The sequence below is a fragment of the Balaenoptera physalus genome (genome assembly GCF_965194825.1).
Source record: "Balaenoptera physalus genome assembly, chromosome: 8".
NCBI lineage: Eukaryota > Metazoa > Chordata > Mammalia > Artiodactyla > Balaenopteridae > Balaenoptera > Balaenoptera physalus.
The window spans coordinates 2,704,378-2,727,293 of record NC_138887.1 but is presented as its reverse complement, the minus strand read 5'-3'; the positions used below and the strand labels follow the sequence as shown (position 1 = coordinate 2,727,293).

The following is a 22,916-nucleotide window of genomic DNA, read 5'->3' as shown; positions in this document are numbered from 1 at the left end:
ATAATATAAATATATTGTCTATTTTATATTATATAATTATATGTGCGTATAACATACATATACATATGTACGTGTGTGTCTGTGTGTGTGTATATATATATATATGCTATTTTAAAAATCCTTATTTCCTAAAGTGGTTAAGAATAAACACCAAGAGAGCTTAGCGATCTATGCGATGGGAAGAGCAGGATGTGGGGGGCAGAATCCATGAGAAAGTCCTAATAAAGACTAACTTTGTTTCTGACCTTCCTGGGCACCAAGGCAAAAAAGCGAGGTGGGCAGACACTCAGCCAAATAGCAGGCATTCATTTCATCAAAAGGGGGGGAAAGGAAGATCTAAATTTTAGGACACATTAAAGTGGATGCTTTTATAAAAGACACTGAGTACTATGATAGATAATATCTCCAACAGCAGTTCTACATCAGATACAAAAATGTTCTTCATTTGGTCATTTTCATGTCAATTTTAGGTCAGTAGCAATGGCTGAACAGTGCATTACAGAAAACTAAGCAAAAGTGGGCCACATACTTTGTTCTCTAGAGTTCTAATGATAGAACTTGAGAGAATCTAGCAGAGAAACACGATATTTTTCCTGGATTGCCTGTCTCAGAAGGCAGGTGGCTCACCTGTACTTCATGCCAGACCTGAATCGTAGTTCATTCAATTTAGTAACTTGGCAAGTCCCTGAATGTCACCTTTTCTGAGCTGTTGATTAAATACAGTTCCCATGCTTTAATATACTAGACAACCTGGAGGCAGGGTTTCTATTTTGGTGAAGCAAACTGAAGCATCAGCTTTGTACCTGACAACAGAAACTACCATCCTGATCCCCAGAGGTGAGGCCCCAGAAATACATATGTAAGAGAGGGCTGGATCTTTTTCTCAAAAATATTTTAGAATATATTGAAATCTCTGGACAAATGGAACCAAGATGTGTTCCATAGGACATGGAAGAAAATCTTTTGGTGTAGAAAAATTTAAATGTAGGTATTCTCAGCAAGGTTCATTTCACATTTTCTTGGTGCAAGAACCTCGATTTGACTTTTGCTTAGTACATGTTTTTGTGTGATTTTGAATAGTCGTGTCCTGTTTATGGGCCTGGCAGAGTATGTTTCTGTAACACGTACTCTCAGGGATAGATGAAATCATTTGTTGGCTGGGGCTCCTTTTATAATTTGAAAAATAGGAATAATTATTTTCATACTGCAGAGGACATTGGATAAATAAGGAGTTATCTGGACATTGCAGAATATCAAAAACCCAACTACCATTATATGGTTTCAAATATTGATGTTGAACTATATATCTGATCGTTGTCAGCCAGTGGTCTAACATCTTAGGCTACTCTTAAAGCCATGACATCAGCGTGGAGGAGGAATTCTTTTAGCTATTTGCTAAATAAAATAGGCACATGAAAATAATATGAAACTTCAGTTTCAATACGGCGGAACTGAGTCTAAGAACCGTCAACCGAAGTCAGCATTGCGGCTGCTGAGAGAAACTGGCCACCCCATCCAGGTGTAGTCTTCCCCAGAAAGCAGCTTTCCTCTCTGCCCTGTGGGAATCTGCTCAGCCCAATCTGCCGTAAGGCTTTCTGCTCTCTCCTAAGGCAACAGTGATGGTCACGTGTACAAAAGAAATCTAGTGCCTGACATTACTGACACCATCATTTAGCACAGGAAAACAGTCAAGAATCACTTAACAAAATTTGTTTTCAGTGTGTGGAGGAAGGACCACAAACTGATCAGAGGAACTAACTCCAAAGGAAGTAGGGCTAATTTAGGCAACAGAGCAGAACTTTAAATATTTGTTGTTATTGCTTCAGAAAATTTTAACAGATTATGACATACATAAAACAAGAGCAAGCTAGTATTGAAAAACACATGAAAAGAAGAACTTCCAGAAGCTCTTGGAAATTAATACACATCCTTAGAGACATACACAATTAGACACATTTTGGTGAAATTTTTGATATCCATGGATAAAGAGGAAAATCTTACTAGCTTCTAGAGATAAGGTTATATATAGTTGGAAACAATCATGCTAGCGTTTGGGTTCTCATCTGTGAGGCGGGATGCCAGACAACAGTGGTGCTGAGAATTCAATCTTGAGGAAGAAGGATTTTGATCTGAATCTGGCTTCATTTTAGCCATACTGATAGTGAAGGATTAAGTGCAGACAACCTTGTGAAGACACAAGAGGGCTTAGAGAGTAAACTAGATCCTAAACTAGATTATTCCCAAAATAGAATTACTCAAATGTGTAATCTGAATAATGGAAGATAAATCCAGGAAAGGGAAACATGATATGCAGCTGTCACATTTAGTATATTTTTTTTAAATAAAAGTTCCTATAATGGAAACACCATCATATGAAACTCTGTGTGTGTGTGTACTGCATGCAAAAATCAGGGCAATTTAGACCTTTGTTAGACAAGACTATCTAATTCCAAGAAACATGTATTGAACTAGTTACCAAAAAATGGGTTTTGTGGGATTTTTTTTTTTTTGCTCACATACCTGGGAATTTTAAGAGATGAACCCTTATTACGGACATGGTGGGGTCCCCAAGCCCAAGCGCCGTCTTAGGTCTGTGCTCTTCTCTGTCTGTGGACAAGCCCTCTCCACGTGCTGGTCCAGATGACTGTCAATTTATCCAGGACCCTTCCCACTCCATGGATTCCGGCCCAAGGAGACCACCTGCCCAGTATCTCTGGCCAGAAGGCCCCGAGAAAGGCCTTGATTGGTCCAGCTTAGGACACGTGCCCACCTTTGGACCATGGTTCCAACTGAGCGGGTTTGGGTTCATCTCACATCCATGCCCTGCGGCCAGGAGTAGTGAGGGGGCAGTTAGACTCGCCCAGCTGTTGAGAACGAGGTTAGCTACCGGAAGGAGGAACTCACGTAGCACAAACAGGGAGAGGGCAGTGCAGACAGACAGAAGCAGCAGCTGTTTTCTATATATGTTTTCAAAGAACAGCAAGCGGAGAGCAGGCTTGTCCTCACACGGGTGAAACTGGGATTTTCTCTTTGTCTCTAACAATTAGGGTTATGGTTCAGGCTTTGGAGAAATATAGATTGATTGAGGCCAAGAGTACATTACTTGGCTCTTAAAAGAATTCAGGTCTATTTTAGATCCATAAATGCTTTCAAGATCTTTATTATCCTGCCTTCTTGAAAAAAATAAAATATGTATTCAGGTATGTGGTACTTCTCTGTAGTGAACTGGCTACACTGCTATCTTCATCATGCAGTATCTTTGAGGATCCCAGGTCTGTGGGGCTTTTGGACAAGAACATTAATGTCAAATGTGGATATTTTTATATAATAGGTTGTTTTTTCATTGAAGTATAGTTGATTTATAATGTTGTGTTCATTTCTGCTCTACAGCAAAGTGATTCAGTTAAACATACATATATATATACATTATTTTTTAATATCCTTTTCCAAATATAAAGTGGTAAATGGTGCCCTTCCAGCTAAAGACACTGTCATTTTGAAGAGGACCAAATATATAAACTTCACTTTGAGGAAACTGTAACTAAAGAATCAATAACAGGAAAAGAAGGTGGCCAGGACTGGAGCCACCAGTCAGGGCAGAAGCCTACAATGCTGGTGACAGAGGTTCTCCTGAAGAGCAGTTCTGAACCCAGCCTCCCACCCCTCTTCCTCTTGACGTGTGCACACGTGTGCACACGCTGACACAGTCATATACAGCACGTGAGACATCGTACAGCCCAGCCACACGGCAGTACGTGCCGTTTCCCACTCAGCCTGTGTATCTGTGCTTTTGCCCACCTTTTGATCCAACCGCGCTTGTTTCAGGACCGAGGTCGGTGGCCACTTTCTCCTCTAGGTAGGAGGATGACCCCACGTCTGTCTCCCTGTGGCAGGCTCCCTGTGTTCCCCTCCCACCCGTGAAGTGGCTCACCTGTACTGTGTGTGTTGGTGGATTTAACCCGGGGATGTGTTCCCCTGGGAGACCCCAAGACTTTTCCAAGGGGATCTACATCCAGATGCTATGCGTCCACATGTACTGTTTCCTAGAACCAAGGTCCCTGAGGGCTCACAGGCGGGCAGCATCCGTGCAGGGGTCCCCCCAGCTCCCCTTTGCTGCATGCCTGTCTCCCCTCCTCGAAGAAGACAGACATAGCCCCCAGCCATCAGGAATTTCACTTGGATGCGGTTCCCTGAGGCGAGCAGACCTTATCCTGATGCCTGACAAAAACACACACAGCATTTCTGGTAGTGGGCTGAGCTGGCAGATAAGTCCTTTTGAACATCAGGTGGTTTCCATGTTTTCTTTCCAACTAAATGGACAACAGATCTAATCCCGTTGTCAGTTAATACATCATTAAGCATAAATTTTATGACCGAGCAATCAAGTGATGTGTAACAGAGGAAGAGTTTTAAAAACTGAGTGGGGTGATGTCACTATAGCCAAACTCTTAATTCACCTCCACTTACTCACACGAACAAGGCTTCCCAGTTCCTTAATAGTGATAAGAATGAAAGATGTGAACTGCATTAATGCCAAACCCTGCCCTGCTCTAGTGATCAGTAATCCAGTCATTTTTAAGAATTCTTTGAAAAAAGCCTTATCTGAGTCATTATGAGATGCATGTCTAATGACATTTTACTTTTTTGTTTAAGAAATGTCAACATTCCTAAAATATTTATGCAATTGTTATTGGATCTTTCCTATTCATTATCACGATGATGACTTCTTGTATAGAAAAAAAATTAACACTATCTAGTTATGGTGAGAGAAAATAAAAATTAAATTTTAATTTATATGTATTTTTTATACCAAGAGATTTAATCAGTAGAAAAGCTCTCAAGCACAAAGTACATTCAGTTAGGATGAGATGAGAGTCTGCGACGGCGTCGGGGGTGAGTAATAATTTCAAGAAAGAAGAGCCATGTTCTAGAATGCCGCCTGTTCAAAGGAGAACTTTCTCATTCCTTTCGTCATGCAGGGTTCTGGACATCAATACCTTGAATACCATCATGTTCAGATTCCTTTATTACATTTTGTAAAATGATGGAACAGATTTATTTTAAATATTAATAATGAAATTGCATCTGTGGTAACTAATTGAACTCGTGATGGAAAGGTTCAGATGTCAGTTAAGAGGTAGGAGGGGTGTATACGACAAAATTTACTGACATACATCTTGTCAGTTCAGAAGCGCCTTACCTGTGGCTACCTTTCTTTCCCCTTTATTCTCAGTGCATAGACCAAAGGGAACTAAACCAAGGTGGGTTGAGATGGGGGACGTGAGCATGGCTCGTTGGCTTGTGAACCGGCATCAGGACGAGAGGAGGAAGAGGTTAGTCTTTCGATGAGACATTTTCTCTGGGCGGATAAGCCTGGGGAAACTGACTCTTGACAAATCTCCCTTCATAATGACCAGCAAATAAACAATATCATATCATACAAGGTCATTCATTTGCATTTAATAAAATAATAAAAATGAATCCATTACCCAAATACCCAGAAGATATTTACATTTGGTGTTAGAAATTTTATTTGGTGACTTTGTAAAAGAAAAACTCAATGGAACTCATGCCAAACTGAAATGATCGTGTGCAACCTGAGGAATTAGTAGCCTTGAGTTAACACTTTCTTCTTCTTTCTGCTTTACGCCTGAGCTCGAGAATTTTTGCTCTCATGTGGCTGTAATGGCATTTGAGCCATGGGATTATGTAATTCAGGTGGAGAACAATGGAAGTGTTAATATTCTGGACTCGGGCTCTGTGGCTATTTATTTGGAAGAGAATTTAATCGTGAATTTATATTTGGCATCTGCTAAAGACAAATTGTGTTTTTCCACATTTGCAAAAATCCCGCAATAATCACTCTTTAGTTCAAAAAGGTTGTTCACGCCTTAAGAGAAGAGCAAACTTGCCAACGCATTAATCAACTCAAAAAGAGCGACTTACTCTTAGGGGTGACGGAAAATAGCAGAGAGGAAAAAAGGCCATGCTTTTTTTCTTTTAAGATTCCTAATTAGTCGCCAGTCAACTGTCAAAAATGTTTACATCCTCCCTTTGGATTTGGAATTTCAAAGAAGGATAGAATTCTAGATCTAGAAGGGATGTCATACTTATTTTACAGAAAGGGGAAAGGGTTGTTCAGAGTTCTGAGTAGAAATTGGACCGGGCTGTGGGATTCAAGCTGGGTCCCTGCAGGACAGGACCTGAGGCCAAGCAGCTCCAAGTTTTCCTTTTGTCTCTTAAGCTTCTGTTTAGAATCAATAAAGAAAAAGCAATCTCCTGCTCCATCATGTCAAACAGAAATCGTCAAAACATGTTATAGTTCATGAGGTTAATAATAGGAACCCGTGGAAAAGAGAAAAGATAATAAGGGAGCAGATGGGGATGTCTGATTCCAAGCAGAAGGGTCTCAGGCTGGCAGCGCAGACTGCGGAGAGAATCAGAAACGGCCTGAAAACTAACACACTAACACTGACCCAGGTACAGAGCCTCACGGGGATGTCCATTCCCATCTTCAAATCCGTGCCGGATTTCACAGCACTCTCGGAAGTGGTTCGCAGGAGGCTTGAGCCTTTGCACAAGCTCACCTCTCGTACTAGCTGGCAGACCTGCCCGGTGCTCCAGCAGCCTTCCATCCTCCCTCCCTCCTGCCCTCTCTGGTACTTACCACGCCCTCGGGATGCTGATGGCATTGCGCCCCTGTTCCTTCTCCCTCGGACGTTTATGCGGCTGCCCTTCCCATCCTGTGTGAACATCTCACTGCACACCAGCAGGCTCCCTGAGAGCAGGGCCCCCCTCGCCTGCTGCCCAGCACCGGCTCCGGGCCCTGAAGCAGGCACGGGGGTGGACCCTCACTGGACATCTGTCCATCAGGTTTGAGGATGGAGCACCCTGGGCCCTGGGGAAAGTCCTGGGCAAGAGGGGAGCTCTGGCATTCATACTCCTCACTGTGCATTTTTAAGTGGTTTAACACATCCACAATGGAGAGAGACTTCTCACCCCTTGCTGACTAAGTATTTGCCGTTGGCTGGATTTAGAGCAGTGACTCGCAACTTTTTTTGCCTCAAAACTTCTGAGGGATGTAGAACAAGCCCAGACAAGCATCCTCGATCTTATAACATGATCGAAAAGGGTGGGCTTGGAGCGCCCCCTCTACCAGGGATGCCTTGTCAGTTTCCAGGGCACGTGAGTGCCGGGAAGCCTGTTCACAGATGATGGTCCTAGTGTCTCCCTGAGGGGCCAGCTGAGAGTCTTCCTTCAGGAAGTGATGCCCACTGCAGTGGCGAGGGGGCAGGGCTGGACCGAGCACTTATTCAGTGCCTGCTCTGTGCTAAGACCTCCCTCCGACCAGCCTACCCCCTCTGCCTGTGCAAACACACCTGGTATTGTCATCACCACGTGGCATTGTCGGTCTTTGTGTACTTCTCTGTCCCCTCGTGAACCGTGAGTCACCAGAGAGCTGGGTGACTCTTGTATTGGAGACCTGCGTCCCCAGGTCCAGTCACGGGGCCCTTCCCATCCTGGCACACACCCTGCAGTGGAGACACGCCAGGGGCATCGCACTGTGGGCTGGCATCACATTTAGTCCTCACCGCAGTACCACAGGCTGTGTATCACCTCACGTCCCAGAGGAAACTGAGACAGAGGGTCCAGGGACCTGCCCCAGGCTGCTCTGCTGGGATCTGAACTCAGATCTCTGTGACCTAAATCCTATATGCTCTTTCAATGTTCATGCTGTTTACACTACAGAGAAGAAAAAGTGTTAGCTTAATTAACCTACTTGCTCAGTGAAGGTGACAAAAAAGAAGGCAGGAAACCAGTGTCTGCTGGGCCATCAGGGCTGCCCCTGAAGGCTGGGCAGGGGAGCAGCTCTGAGTGGAGTTGGCAGGAGGGTCCAGGAGTGACATCTCCGGCAGAGTCGCTGGCTGTGTGGACAGAGTAGCCAGCACACAACATCCGAGGTGTGACAGCTTCTCAGCAGACCCATGGCAGAAAAGGCTTGGGTGGTATTAATCCATAGGCAGTGTTTCTTCTCCGGATTTGCCCTCTAATTAAGAGTCTTGGAACAAAAGCCAGGAAGAAAGCTAGAAGAAAGAGGTCATTGTTCAGAGGCATTCACTGCATTCAGACACATTGCCTTGTGCCTTTGCTTCTCTAAACAATTCCTCCCTTGTTTCTGATCTTTATTTGTGAGCTCTTTTGTGAAATGTCTGGTTTTTTTTGTTTTTTGGTTTTTGTTTTTTTGTTTTTTTTATCTTGTTCTTTTATTTTACTGTTTGGGATCTCCAAGAATCCAACACCTCCAGGAATTTTCTCCTTGGTGCTCTTTTGGTTTTGTTAATTCTGTGTCTCTAGTCTGCTGTCTAGTTAAAATATTGACGGTGTTGAGTGTGTATTGATGGTGTTATGATGTCACTTGTCTATCAAGGCATGAGTCTCTGGAGTTTGCACTCGGCATATGTGTAGCCTTTATTCATTTTAGGCATCCAGCAATTTACTTATTGAAGGAACGCTTTTCAAACAAAACACACTGAAACTACAGCATGACACAGTCCTTATTTCCTGGATGACCATAAGCAGTGCTTAGATCATATGCCTTGAGGTTTAAAATCTATATCTACATTCAATTTAAAAAAACACCTCAAAAAAAAAAAAACAAAAAAAACACCTCTGGTCTGAGGCTGGTCCAGAGTTCTATACTCCTGTCCTACCACCTCAATGTTAGGGGGATTCTTCTCCAAGCATGGAGCTTTCAACCTCAAAGCTCAGTAAGGGGAAAATTGGTACCCACACTCTCCTAACACTTACCGTCCCTCGGAATAGCTGGACAGATGTGACGTGTGGCCGCAGTGCCCCATCATCACAATTAGAGTCTGATGGAATGAACTCGGGCCTCCGCAGTAAGTTACAACTCGGTGCACCTTATTCCCTCTGCTGCCCTAAACCACGTTCAGTGCTCAGGAGACGGTGACCTCAACCAAGAACACTTTTATTCTCATTCTTGTACATTTTACTTGCGGGTTCTCTTCTACGAGCATCTCTTACTTAAACCAGCTCTTACTCTCACATGTAAAAATAAAGAGAAAGCCAGAGGCTGACAATGACTGTCATTAATATTTAAAGCCAAATTATACATGTTCCTGGGAAGTTAGAAGTTCCCGAACAAGATGAGTTTTTTTCAAAGTTTGTTTCTAGTTTGAAAACCCCTAGTTTCTCCAGAGAACTCAGGTTCAAACAACTTCTGTTAAACCAAGGGTCAGACTAGAAACAATTGCATCCATCATGTCGTTAGTTTGAATTTTTTAATGTTGTTTGCTCCTAGTCACATACAGGATGACAATTCCAAAGGTTAATTCAAAACAGGCTGATTTTTTTAGGGACAACGTTGCCCTCAATCACATATGCACGTAACGCCTTCCAAGTTAAAGCGTGTCCAGAGAGAAGTGGTGTGTTTGAGGGGTTTTCCCTCACACCCCAAATTCCAGATTTCAACTGAGTCAGGCAGTGGGGAACTCCCTGGAGCTTTGCCTGACCTGCCCTTGTGTGTCTCGTCCAGTGAGCCTGCCCCTGGGGCCTGGCGGTCCCTGCGGTGTGGACGGGGTCCCGCCACCGCCGTCGGAGGCCGAGGAGACCGTGTCTGTGGGCAGCTGCTTTGCCTCAGAGGACACAACAGAGGACTCGGGAGTGATGAGTTCCCCCTCGGACATCGTGTCCCTGGATTCCCAACACGACAGCACGAAATCCAAAGACAAGTGGGCCACAGACCAGGAAGACTGCAGCGACCAGGACCTGGCTGGGACCCCAGAACCGGGCCCCCAGAAGAGCCCCTCGTGGGAGAGGAGTGGCTCTGGGAACTGGCATCCGAGGTGAGTGATGGACGGAGGGAGGTCTTTCGTCCTGGTGACCCAACCAGTGCTTGTTAGGTTACCGCACCCTGACTGGGGACTTGTTATCCATAGTTCTGTCTTCATGCTCTTTCTAGCTATGCAGGTATTTACCAATAATACATAGTATTGGCTTGTTTGTTTGTACCTTTTATATAGATGGTACCATACTCTGAGTGTAGTTTTCCACTCAACATCGTGTGTTTAAGATTTATCCCTGATCACGTATGTGTTGTTAGTTCACTTATGTATCTTAGCTTAGCTTGTTCTGGGTTTTCACCACTGGAATCAATGAGCAAGTCATACATAGGTCTCCATTTATACATAGTTTTTCTAGAAGAGAAATTATTAGACCTTCAGAGAAAACTCACCTGCAACTTTTTGGAATATTGGCAGATTGCTCTCCAAAATGATGATCTGGTGTCCACGTCCTCCAGCCGTCTATAGTGGCCTGCCACTCCACATCCACACCGATACGGGGATTAATGGGCGTCTTAAGTGTTGTAGTCATATAGGTGCCAAATGGCATTTTGTGTGGCTTTAAGATACAATACTCTGATTAGTAAGGATGAGCATCTTGTCATGTGTGTATTACCAATTCAGTTTCCTCTTCTATGAATTGTCTTTTCATAGCTGCCTCTTTTTTTTAAATTGGGACATTACTTTTTTTTTTAATCATTAATTTCTCTTTAGACAGTTATTTACACATAAAGAATCTCTAAGACGGTGGCTTGAATTTAACTGTTTTATTTTGTTGTATGAAAATTGCTTTTTGATTTGAATATTGTTGAATTTGTCATTTTTCTCCTGAATGTATATGATATTTGAATATTTGAGAGATCCTTTTCATACCACAAAGGACTAAAGGTTATCTGAATTTCTTGTAAAAGTTTTAGCGTTGCTTTCTCACATTTGGGCTTCTTGTCTACCTGGAGTTTATTTTTGGGTGTGGTGTGAAGAAGGGGTCTATTTTTCCCACTGGTTCCTAGTTCCACGTTGGTCCTCTATCAAGTTTCTGTATACACATCAGTCCATTTCTTGCACTCATTCCATAGACTGGTTAATCTGTCTCTGCACCAGAACCAGTCTGTCATAATTCCTTTCTTCATTCTTAGTTAGAAAGGCAGGTTAATTCTTGGCAACTCATCCTTCTTTTTTTTGTTACTGTGGAAGTATAGTTGACTTACAATATCATGTTAGTTTCAGGTGTATAGCACAATGATTCATTTATACATATATCTATTCTTTTTCAGATTCTTTTCCCTTATAGGTTATTACAAAATATTGAGTAGAGTTCCCTGTACTATACAGTAAGTCCTTGTTTATCTCTTTTATACACAGTAGTCTGTATATGTTAATCCCAACCTCCCTTTCCCCTTTGGTAAACATAAGTTTGTCTTCTATGTCTGTAAGTCTCTTTCTGTTTTGGAAATAAGTTTATTTGTACCTTTTTTCTTCTTTTAGATTCCACATATAAGCAATATCATGTGATATTTGTCTTTCTCTGTCTGGCTTACCTCACTTAGTATGATAATCTCCTTTTTTTTTACCTTTTAGGTAATTTTAAGAACCAGTCACACAATGTTTTAGAAACGTTAATAGAAATAAAGTAGATTTTTTTTTTAAAAAAAGCATAAGTTGATCACCAAAATGAATGAATGCCTTTGTATTTTTCATGTTTTTTTCAGCTTTGTCTAAATGAACACACAAGTCTCTGTCTGGTTAATGTAATTGTAGTGTCAATACTATTTGATTTTGGTTTATTTTTAGCTAACAGTTTATCACGAGCATTTCCCCAGGTGGTTGTATACACCCTCTAATAATGTTCAAGTATAGCTCTTCAATCTTAAGGACAATTCCAAGACCAAGTTCATATTCTATTAGACAGGAAATTAGAAGGTGACAATTGGCCCATTTCGCCTCTGCCCCAAACAGGGTGCATTGAGCTGAGGTTGGCCTGTTTGCAGAGAAAAAATACGGCATTTCCTTCACAGTCCACCTAAACATAAAGGAAAGGAGCTTCACAGCAATCCTCAGATCTGTTCAGTCGGTTTGCATTGGGATTGCACACCCTGAGCTCTACATCTGAAACTAATCAGACACGTTACCTCGGTGCCCCAGGGATGCTCCTACAAAAGTCCCAGTGGATTTTGCTGGTGTTGACCAGATGTAAAATCTTGCTGATTTCTGTTCAAATATGGTACTGTTGTCTGCAGCCACAGCCAGGATAATCACGGGGTCTTGGAACCTGACGCTTTATCCAAACAGGGAGCAGGTCATGTTTTTCTGCCCTCGTCTCTGGGGTGCCGCTGAATTTGAGAGTAGTGTGGAGGGGAGGGAGGGGACTCTGGACCCTGACCGACCCATGTGGAATCCCACCACCACTAACTAGTTGCTTGGCCTTCGAGGGCCCTCCTAAATTTGCTGAGCCTCGAGTTTTGCTTATATCTGTGCAGATAATGCCCCCTACGTGTCACAGGTGTGGGAGCCACTGGGCACCTGTGCACATGCTCAGTGCCTCTTGAATAGCCATTGGGTGGGACCCACTGACTAAATCACACGGTTAGTTTAGGGACCAGAGCACCATGAATTTTCATGGCACATCCACTTGCCTTTTTTGGGCTTTGGAGTCAAATGAAGATGAAGATGATCGCTGGGCCCCTCAGTCCTATCTGTGCTGTTCCATTATGTGCCTCAGAAATGGGATCAACTCTCCGCCCATGATTTTTCATGGAATATCTGTAGGTTTTTCTTTTTAAACAAGAGTTGTCTCCATTGACAAATTAGACATACTCAGAGGCTTCAGCATGGTGTATCACATCTTTATGTCCAAATGCATAACTTTCAATAAATTTCAGGATTACTTAAAATCTGTGCCTACTGTGGAAAGCTGGGGTTACAAACTCAGAGGCCACGGAGCATGGGGGAAAGCACAAGTCTTCTCTAAAGAGGGCAGCCCCACAGCTTCCTTACAGTTGTCACCCTGAGGGATTACAGACCCAGTGTGGCCGGCGTTGGAAGAGAAGACAGACGTCTAGGTTTCTATGTGAGGTCTCCCCAATTTTTTTTTTTAAAGGCTATAAATGTTAATTGCTTTCATTTCTTTTTCTCTGATTCCCATGGAAGCTGAGCTTTCCCCATATGTTTGCCAACCAGGTACATTTCCACTTTTGTAAAGACTCTGTTTATGGGAGGAATAATCTTAAAGTTAGAATTTGAAAAATATTCAGATGCAAGAAATGAAGATGGGGACTAGAAAGCAGGTGGCAGACCCGGAGATTGTCCCCCGGAGGCTGATTTCACTTCCCTCCTTGGATACAAACGGTACTGATGCACAGCGGTGGGCACTGGGTCTAGGATGGGACAGGAGCTGGAAAGACGAAAAGACGGACAAGGTCCCCACGTGAAGATGGCCCTTGTGTTGTAGCCGGGAGGACGGGTGGTTCCTCAAGGGCTGTGACCCACCTGCCATCCAGAATCCAGTTCCCTCCCCATCTGAGAGATTTAGGTCTCCCAGATTTTAAATCTTGGCAACCAATTCAGACTTTCAGGGCCAAACAAAACACATCTACATACTGGGCAGGCCAGTCCCAGATGCGCGCTCCGCTGACCGCTGGAGGCCTTGGTCCGTCCTCCTCTGCTCACTCATTTGCCAACTTTGGAATTGCTACAGTTACTCAGGTATTTCCTGGGATATATCTCTTGAAAAATATCGCTTCACAATATATTTGAGAAGTTCCACATTCTTCTCTTGGAAGAGGAAAGTATAAAGTCTCTTACAAATTCTGCAGCAAAGCAACCTGTGTAAGTTTTCCCCTCTGCCTGCCTCTTAATATCCTTTAGAATGAGTGTTCCGCTGAGCACCATTTGGGAGATGCTGTCCTAGGTCATCCCCCTTGTGCACTGTCACACTTACGGCATTTATAAATACGCACCTCAGATACATGGATAGAGAGAGAGAATACACTGCTTCTGGTGAACATGGTGCATTCCAGTGATGTGCTCTGAGGTCCTGTCTGAGAATAGGGCCTTGAGAGTTGGGACAGCAAAAAGGCACTGAAGCCTGAAGGGGGAGGGGAGGGTTGGGTCAGACTTCAGGGGCCAACTGGTCCTGGCCCAGAGAGCAAGTCTGCAAAATTTGTGTGATCCACAATGGAGCAGATGATTTCAGGTGTCCAGACTGGCCCGGGGTCAAGTTCAATGAGATGACAACCCGTGCTTGGGGGTTGGTAGCCCAGAATCAAGCTGAAATGGCCTGAGAGCAGAGCCCACCGCTGTTCATGGAGGTGTGGTCTTGACCTCGGCCACCTGGAAAGGGCCCTGTAGCGGAACACTGCCCAGGGGCACACGTGTTCAGTGATGGAGAGAAACAGTCACAAAGAACGTGGTTTCTGACCCCCTGCTCTCCCAGGAGAGGACAGGCCTGGCGACAAGGGCAGATGTGTACTCAGTCAGCCTGCCAGCTCTTCCCTTCCTGTGCCCTGAGATGGATGCCCGTGGACCACATTTAGAAAGGGAGGCCACTTGAAGGGGCTGGTACCCTGATCTTGGTGCCTACTGCTGGGCCCTGAATCCACCTCCTGGCTCTGCCCAGCGTTGATTCTGACACCTGGATTCTGCAGCTCATCCTAAGGTGGCATTTGTGTTCCCAGGAGGGGTGTTCTTCCTGTGATGATCCAGGACCTGGCTGTGACAGTGAGGCCTCTCCATCCTTGGAACGCCAGACGCCAGAGGCTTAGGAGCACAAGTTACTCTTTGCCATGATGGGCATGGCTAGGTCTCTCCAAATGGGACATGGGTTCTGATGGATGGTGAAGCTGTCCCCAACAGTCTCAGACACCCTCAGCTTGCAGAATCTCCACTGGGGCGCCAGTTCCCAGGGGAAATAAGGAGTGTTTTTGGTTTTCAACTTTGCCAGGGTGCCCTATACTATCGCCACCCCTCTGATACTCGGAGATTCATTACGTATTGGAGGGAACAGTGGAAGAAACTTTGTGACCTGCAAAGACCCCAGTTTGTAAGGTCTGTAAAGTTCTAGTTTGCTGGGCTGTTTCTCCTCTCTCTGCCATCTGCTATTTTGCAGATAGCAAATTCATCCAGACTTCTTTGGCTGGGATTGCCTGGGGTCCCACTTTGACAAATTGGAGGCAAGGACTGTTTGCTCCGGAGCTCCTGCAGCCTGTCCAAAGAGCGTCTGTGGGGTTGGCTTCAGCTGAAAGCATTTTTCTTAAACTATTCGGTCTAGTGGCAAAGCGCACGGCTTCTACTCATGCACTTAATTTGGAGGCTCTGATCCTTGCTGCCACGGCTCCAGCTTCCTCAAGGGCAGCGCTGGCTGGGCTCCATCGAATGCCCTGACAGCCAAGATCTTGAATTGAAAAGTCTCAAGGATAAATACCAGTCTTCTAAGGAGAGCAAGGGTGAAGGCTTGGGAATGATTAGAGTGCGCTTTGTGTGCTGTGATCTGAAAATGGTATGTTTTCTATCCAGTCATTCGATTAGATCCAATTATAGTTTGCATTGAAAAATAAATCTATGCCCTCAATTCAAACTTGACCCTGTAAGTGGGACATCAAATTCCAAGAGTCTTCCTCTAAATTTAGCACAGCCAATAAATAATCTCCTTCAGGAAGAATTCAGCCCATGTGGTGATTGCCCCTCATGGTGGGGACACCTAGGAGTGGCTTCCGCACAGTCCTGCCCTGGGTGGGAGTTGTGTCACCCATGAACGATCTCCTTCCAGCTGCATCTTTCCTTCGTGTATGACCCAGGCCAGCTCTCCTAATACTTAAAGAGCAACACGATGTGAAGACTGCCTGGCATCATATCTGCCCTGCCTATTGCTGGTGACGGTGCCCTGGGCCAATAACTTGACCTCTCACTTCTTTTTTTTAAATTGAAGTATAGTTGATTTACAATGTTGTGTTAGTTTCAGGTGCATAGCAAAGTGATTCATATATATATATATATATTCTTTTTTTCTAAATTTATTTAATTAATTTATTTTATTTTTGGCTGTGTTGGGTCTTTGTTGCTGCACGTGGGCTTTCTCTAGTTGCGGCGAGCAGGGGCTACTCTTCGTTTCGGTGCGCGCACTTCTCCTTTTCATGGCTTCTCTTGTTGCGGAGCATGGGCTCTAGACACGCGGGCTTCAGTAGCTGTGGCACTGGGCTCAGTAGTTGTGGCTCGTGGGCTCTAGAGCACAGGCTCAGTAGTTGTGGCACTCAGGCTTAGCTGCTCCACAGCATGTGGGGTCTTCCCAGACCAGGGATCGAACCCATGTCACCTGCATTGGCTGGGGGATTCTTAACCGCTGTACCACAAGGGAAGTCCATATATACATATATATATATATATATATATATATATATATATATATATATATTCTTTTTCATAGTCTTTTCCCTTATAGGTTATTACAAAATATTGAGTGTAGTTCCCTGTTCTGTATAGTAGGTCCTTGTTGGTTATCTGTTTTAAATATAGTAGTGTATCTGTTAATCCCAAACTCCTAATTTATCCCTCCCCCCTTTACCGTCTTGGTAACAACAAGTTTGTTTTCTGTATCTTTGGGTCTATTTCTGTTTTGCATATAAGTTCATTTATATCATTTTTTCCCCTTAGATTCCACATATAAGCGATATCATGAGATATTTGTCTTTGTCTGGCTAACTTCACTTAGCATGATCATCTCTAGGTCCATCCATGTTGCTACAAATGGCATTATTTCATTTCCTTTTATGGCTGAGTAGTATTCCATGGTATATATGTAGCACATCTTCTTTATCCATTCCTCTGTCAATAGACATTTAGGCTGCTTCCAAGTCTTAGCTATTGCAGATAGGGCTGCTATGAACACTGGGGTGCATGTATCTTTTCAAATTATGTTTTTCTCTGGATACATGCCCAGGAGTGGGATTGCAGGATTATATGGTAATTCTATTTTTAGTTTTTTAAGGAACCTCCATACTGTTTTCCACAATGGCTGCACCAATTTACATTCTCACTAACAAGGTAGGAAGGTTCCCTTTTCTCCACACCCTCTCCGGCACTTGTTATTTGTAGAATTTTTGATGATGTCCATTCTGACTAGTGTGAGGCGATACCTCATTGTAGTTTGGGGGATTGACCTCTCACTTCTATTTTCTTGTCAGTACAATCGAGGTCTGCAATACCACCCCTTAGAATAGTGCCTAACATATTGCCAGGCTTCAGAAATTGATGGCTGGTGTTATTATTGTTGTTGTTGATGTTGTTTATTTAAAACTGCCTGAGGAAGGGTAGAAACTTGATTTGTTGGAAATCCTTATAACCTGTGTCTACCTCTGACGATCTGCCTCATTAAACTATTTATAACATCTTTGTTTGAAAAGAACATATGCTCATATTTGTGTACCGATAGATAGATGGGGGAGAGACTAGCACTATTTCTAAACTCTCGAATCCTGAAGGCAATCTTGCTGTAATCAGGCAACTTATCCATCTGTGTATCAATACTGTGAAGCTCTCAGTCCTGGGATCCCTTTGGGGGACACTAGTTCCACAGAAACGCTGTAAGGAGTCAATGAGACAGATTGGGTAAGTGGGTTACAGGCTCTGTTTTTTTTAACAGTAGAACCACACAAATCATGTGTAGAGCCTCAAAAGACAGAAACTGTAGCTTCTCCAGGGGAAGGGCGTCTCCCTGTATTGTCCGCTGCCTGCCCACCTTCCGCCTGGCAATCCGTAAGCTCGTTCTCAGCCCCCACCCATCCGTGAGTGGTGGACGTGAGGGCTGTGGAAGTGAGAAGCTGTGCCGCTGTTATCTGCAGGGCTGATGATTTCACGACGCTTACGGAACTGAGAATACGCAGGTCATGGGTGGAGGAGCTGGGCTCCGGTCCTGGCTTTTTTCAGCCCTGGAACTTTGAAACTAGAGGAGCTCTGTGACCTAGGAGGGTTTAGAGATGTTTTATACCTTCTAGACCTCTGCAGCTTTGTAGTTATAGGAAGGAACTTTGTGACTCTAGCATCATTTAGAAACATTTTATATATTCTAGATCCTGAAACTTTGTAACTATGAGAACTTTGTGACCACAGAAACATTTAGAAATAGTTTATGTCTTCTAGAACCCTGCAGTTTTGTAACTACAGGAACTTTGTGCCCACAAGAGCATTTAGAAACATTTAATACCTTTCAGAACCCTGAAACTTTGTAACTACGCTAACAAAGGAGTATTTACAAACATTTAAGATCTTGGAGAATTATGCTGTAGGTACGGTAGCTACCAGCTAACTTTGGCTACTGAGCCCGCCAGATGGGTAGCCCAAACTGAGACGTGCTGTGAGAGTGCAATTGCACCAAACATATGAAAAAATGAACTTTTTTATATTAATTATATGGAAATTATGATAATAATTTGGGTTAAATGTTGAGTTACAGTATACTGATTAAAGTTAAGGAAAATTAACATTAAAGTATTTAATGAAAAATAATCTTGCTTACTTTTTACCTTTTTAATGTGACTACAAGAAGATTTTAAATTACATGTGTAGCTCATATTACATTTCTATTGGACCCTGTTGTTCTAGAACTCTGAAGCTTTATAAATACAGGACCATTTGTGCATGGAATGGGGAAGTTAAGCACATATTACTGTCATCAGCCATCTATTTTCCCAGGCTTCTTACCTTTAGTTTATCAAGTAACTGTTTTGAAATCGCATGGGTTGGTTTGGTTGTTGTCAGCAGTTGAACTGCTGCCTGAAAAGGACATCTTTTTCCTCTCAGACTTTGCTTGTTTTCTGCAATTGGGTAAATTACCTAAAGAAACTTTCCTAGCCACATCAAAAAGAAAAATGACTTGATGTGCTGGAATGGGGCAGAATCAGCCCGTGCTTTTTTCTTTCTCATATAAATTTTTTTTTTTAATGAAAAAGCACCTATTTGCCTGGGTACTGATTTCTCGTGACTGCTGTTAGTTCTCCCATGGGAGTGGGTGAGGCCATCGCCAGCCCCCGCCCCCGAGGCTGCTCCACTTCCTGGGAAGACTCCCGCTTGAGGCCGGCAGAGCCTCAGACGTTAGGCAGCAGTGGCTTGTCCGTGGCTGTGTCCTTGGCAGAGTGACCGTCCGTGGGAGGGAAGGCTCCCGGTAATGTTTATCCAAAACGTGCAGCTGGTATCGGAATGCCTGTGCTGCTTGTTTGCCCTTCATTTCCTTGGTCTTAAACCAAAACAAACTGTCCATAAGAAACTGTCTATCTTAGACTGGGGTGTGTGTGGGGCATGAGGAATGATGCCTGGGAAAGGAACATCTGCGCAGTCGATTTTCAGCTAAAAAGAGGTGCTGGCGCTTCTGGCCAACTGTGATGCTTCAGGGGCACGCACGAGGGCCCTCCTGCTGAGTCCACAGAATCTGCCCTCCAAGCCCAGGGACCAAGTGCTTCCAACTGGCTGTTACAGGGAAAGAGGAAAAGCTGTAATCCATCGGCAACCCTTTGAGGAGAAGTGGATGGGGTGGGTGAGGAAGGAAAAGCAAGTTCTGCTAAATCTCCCCCTTCCAAAGCTGTACATTGGAAAGCATAATAGATACATCACACCGGTTTGGGCTTTTGCCAGATGACCCATTCACCCAGAAGCCCAGAATCCAGAGTGTGGCAGGTCCTATCCCGCATCAGGGGAGGCACCGGCTGCAGACGCCAAGGGGTCCACAGGCCTGGCCTTGCCCCGCCCCGAAGGTGCTCGGCAGCCTTGGGAGAAGCACCGGCCAAGGACCTGGGCTCCCTCCCTCCACAGCACTCCCAAGGCCGGTGGTTTCTATCATGTGTCCACTCTCTCCTCCTGGACAAGCAAGTCCCCGGGGAACCACGTCCACACTGGGGCGTCAAGAGCAAGGTCAGGTGAGAGGTGGGTGGGGTGTGTCAGCAGAGTGTGGAGCTGAGCATCTGGGGCAAACCTGGGACGTGTACAAGAGGCAGACGGGGAGGAAAGGGGTGGGCAGGAAGGCTGAGCCAGGTGGAGGGCAGAGGAGTCGGTATAGGGACCCCAGACTTCACAAGAGGGCCTGGACGGGAGGTGAGATGGGCAGGCAGAGAACAGGTCTGAAGCCCTGAGCTTGGGGCTTGGCCACTGATGGTTAGACCAGGCAGCTCAGGCCGGAGCCTGGGTGGGAGGAGCGTGGGGAAGGGCTGCCTCAGGCCTTGCTGCAGTGCCTCCTTGAGGATTTAGGATTGTCACACACTGGTTCAGGATCATCACGGGGATTGCTAGGTACTCAGTAACAAAATAAAATTATAAACACAGCATGCCATGTGTATAGGGCATGGTATCACGAACATGTAAACTGCTTTTCATAAAAGAATTAGTACTCATTAGAGGACCAAAGGATCATTTTAAATGTTGCCCATTTTAAACATTGCCTTATCAATCAAGCTGCTTTGTACCAAAATGATCCTACTTCAAAAAAAAAAAAGTAGAAAATATTTGCCGTAATCCATCCATTTCAACAAATCACACTGGTCGGGGATGGTGCCTAGATTTCTGCCTCACCCTTGTCCACAGACACAGGTTACTTTTCGATCATCATGACCATCCTGTATGGAGTTGTATGTATTGATTTCTTCACGTGACATGCCGGCTTAAGCAGTGATCTGTGTTTCCACCTACATGTCATGGTCGTCATGTGGATGCAGTGACGGAGGGGACTTCCTGCTGCCGGAAGCTGTAGAGACCTCCCATGAATATGATGAACATGGTGGTGTTTATGTTTTTCCTTCCATAGCATTATTTTCTTAAGGCAAATTATCAAAAGAGAGGCTAATGAACCAAAGTTCCTACGTAGTTACAGCTATGCTTTTGCTTCTTGATGTACACATTCCCATTGCTTTCCGGTTAACACCAGGAGCAACAAGTGTGAGAGTCTCAGATTCACTGAGTTGTCATCAGTTTGGCGTGATCTTCTTTCTCCAGTTTAAGCTTTATGAAATAATATCATCAGTGGAACTTCTAAATTACTTTTTGATTCTTTTTCTTCAAAGAGTGCATTATTTTAGTTTAGTTTAGTTTTTATTGAAGTATAGTTGATTTACCATGTTGTATTAGTTTCAGGTATACAACTAAGTGAATATATATATATATATGCATATACATATATATATGTGTATATATATATTCTTTTTCAGATTCTTTTCCCTTATTGGTTGTTACAAAATACTGAGTATAGTTCCCTGTGCTATAGTTTTTAATTCTTATTAATATCATTCTGTTCCCATGGAACAGTGTGATTTTGCATACTTTGAAGGAAAGGCAAATACTTTGAAGGAAAAGTATAGATATAATTTTGTTTGGCTGGACTTTAAACAACTTAAAGTAGGAGCCAGCATTTGAAAAGTGCTCTGTTTTCCATTTCAAACACTGTTTTATAGAGCCCTTTCCATTTTTTTCTCTGCCATATACTTTATTGAATACTTAAATGAGATTTACTTAAACCACCACATTCCATGAAAGAGAAAAACACAAGTTTAGTAAATGCATTCAATTAAGTCTTGGGGCAAAAGCAACAGGAAAGGCAGCCTTGAGCCTCCCGTGGTCGTTGTTAGTTGGTCCACAGCCACACAGATCTCCGGCAACGCTCTTTGTTTGCCGTGTCAGAGGACATTAGCTGAGACGGGTCTGGAAGCCACTTCCTGGCTCCAAAGGGACACGATCACCAAGTAAGAAAGACTCATTTATCAGAACACAAACTTTGCTACATAAGTGAGGATGGTACAAAGCATATTTCAAGCATCATTATCTCGGCCTGATTAGTAATGATGGAAATCGGTCCTCGATTTTAACGGTCAGCGGGAAAGACCTTCAGCTTTCACTGAAGAGGGACAATCACGCCATATGTGTCTCTGTTCTTGGCACAGCAAGAAAACAGAGACAAGAGCCTTTGCAAAGGCTGCTTTCAAATTGCTTTGGCAGCCGTTGTCTTGTGGATGCCGCTGTCCAGGGACGCAGATAAGGAAGGTCCAGCTCTCCTTGGCGGGGGGGTGGGGGGGGAGGGGGGGGAGGACATCACCTGGATGCCCGGGTGGCAGCACCACGCGGCACCTCTGGATACAGACGTGGCCAGCCCCCCCCCCCCAGTTCTGGAACCCCTGTGAGCTTGGGCTGCTCCATCCTTAGCTCATGCGGTTGCCTCTCTGTGAAGCAGCAATAAGCACCTTACCTGCCTTACATCTGCTTGTGAGGTTTATCATAGGATGATCCGGGCAAAAAAGCCCCAAGTAGGTCCCCGCGTGGGAAGGCTGCATGAGGCACAGAGGGCACTGTGCAGCCCCCCGCTGTGGGCATTTCCCCCATCCAGTTAAAACCCCGGGGGGCCTGGGGAGGGGGATGTGCTGGGGAGTCTGTCATCAGTGTCACTGCTGCCCTGAGGTTTGCTGTGGTGGTGGTGATCACTGTGTACCACACACACACACACACACACACACACACACACACACACACACACACACACACACACACACACACACACACACACACACACACCATCTGCGCCCCAGTAGGTCCAAGGGCAGCAGTGGTCCAATGCCTTTGGAACTGCATGAATTTGACTATGAGTTGTACCTTCATCAGATATTTCCAGAGAAGAGTGAATTACATAAATAATGAGATGAGCGAATGCCCTCCCCTTCTCCTTGGTCTTCCCTAGAAATGGAAAAGTTGCTCCAGCCTCACGTGAGGATGAAGACCTATTCATGACTGGCCAGTTCCAGAAAACCCTTGCAGAACTGGATGAAGAGCTGGAAGGTAAGCACCACCTACCTGCTCATGCTTGGACCTTAGCCCATGTGGCCGGCGCTCGGAGGGTTATCTTCTCCGACTGAACTTGATGTCACCACATGGGGAAGATGTCTGCGGAGGGGACGCAGCTCCGTGTGAGGAAGGCCCGGGCTGGGGGCTGAGCACACAGGTGACCACGGCTCCCTGGAGGGGACCTTGCGTCTGGGCTGCTGAACAGTCCCGAGGAAACGTCTGAGCAGCTGCTTAAAACCTCCTCTGAGTAAT

At 44.5% G+C, this 22,916-nt stretch overlaps 1 protein-coding gene across 14 annotated transcripts in view; it reads left to right on the top strand.

The window, feature by feature from the left end:
- COBL (cordon-bleu WH2 repeat protein) overlaps nucleotides 1-22,916 on the top strand; it is a 270,313-nt gene that overhangs the window by 230,536 nt on the left and 16,861 nt on the right. For 8 of the 14 annotated variants that reach the window (XM_082473250.1, XM_082473238.1, XM_082473237.1 and 5 more), the window contains 3 exons: nucleotides 9,557-9,866; nucleotides 11,138-11,194; nucleotides 22,561-22,658. In XM_082473250.1, the coding sequence (XP_082329376.1) occupies nucleotides 9,557-9,866; nucleotides 11,138-11,194; nucleotides 22,561-22,658 (465 nt within the window). The remainder of the gene's footprint in view (nucleotides 1-9,556; nucleotides 9,867-11,137; nucleotides 11,195-22,560; nucleotides 22,659-22,916) is intronic. The other 6 variants (XM_082473239.1, XM_082473236.1, XM_082473235.1 and 3 more) reach the window with 1 other exon arrangement.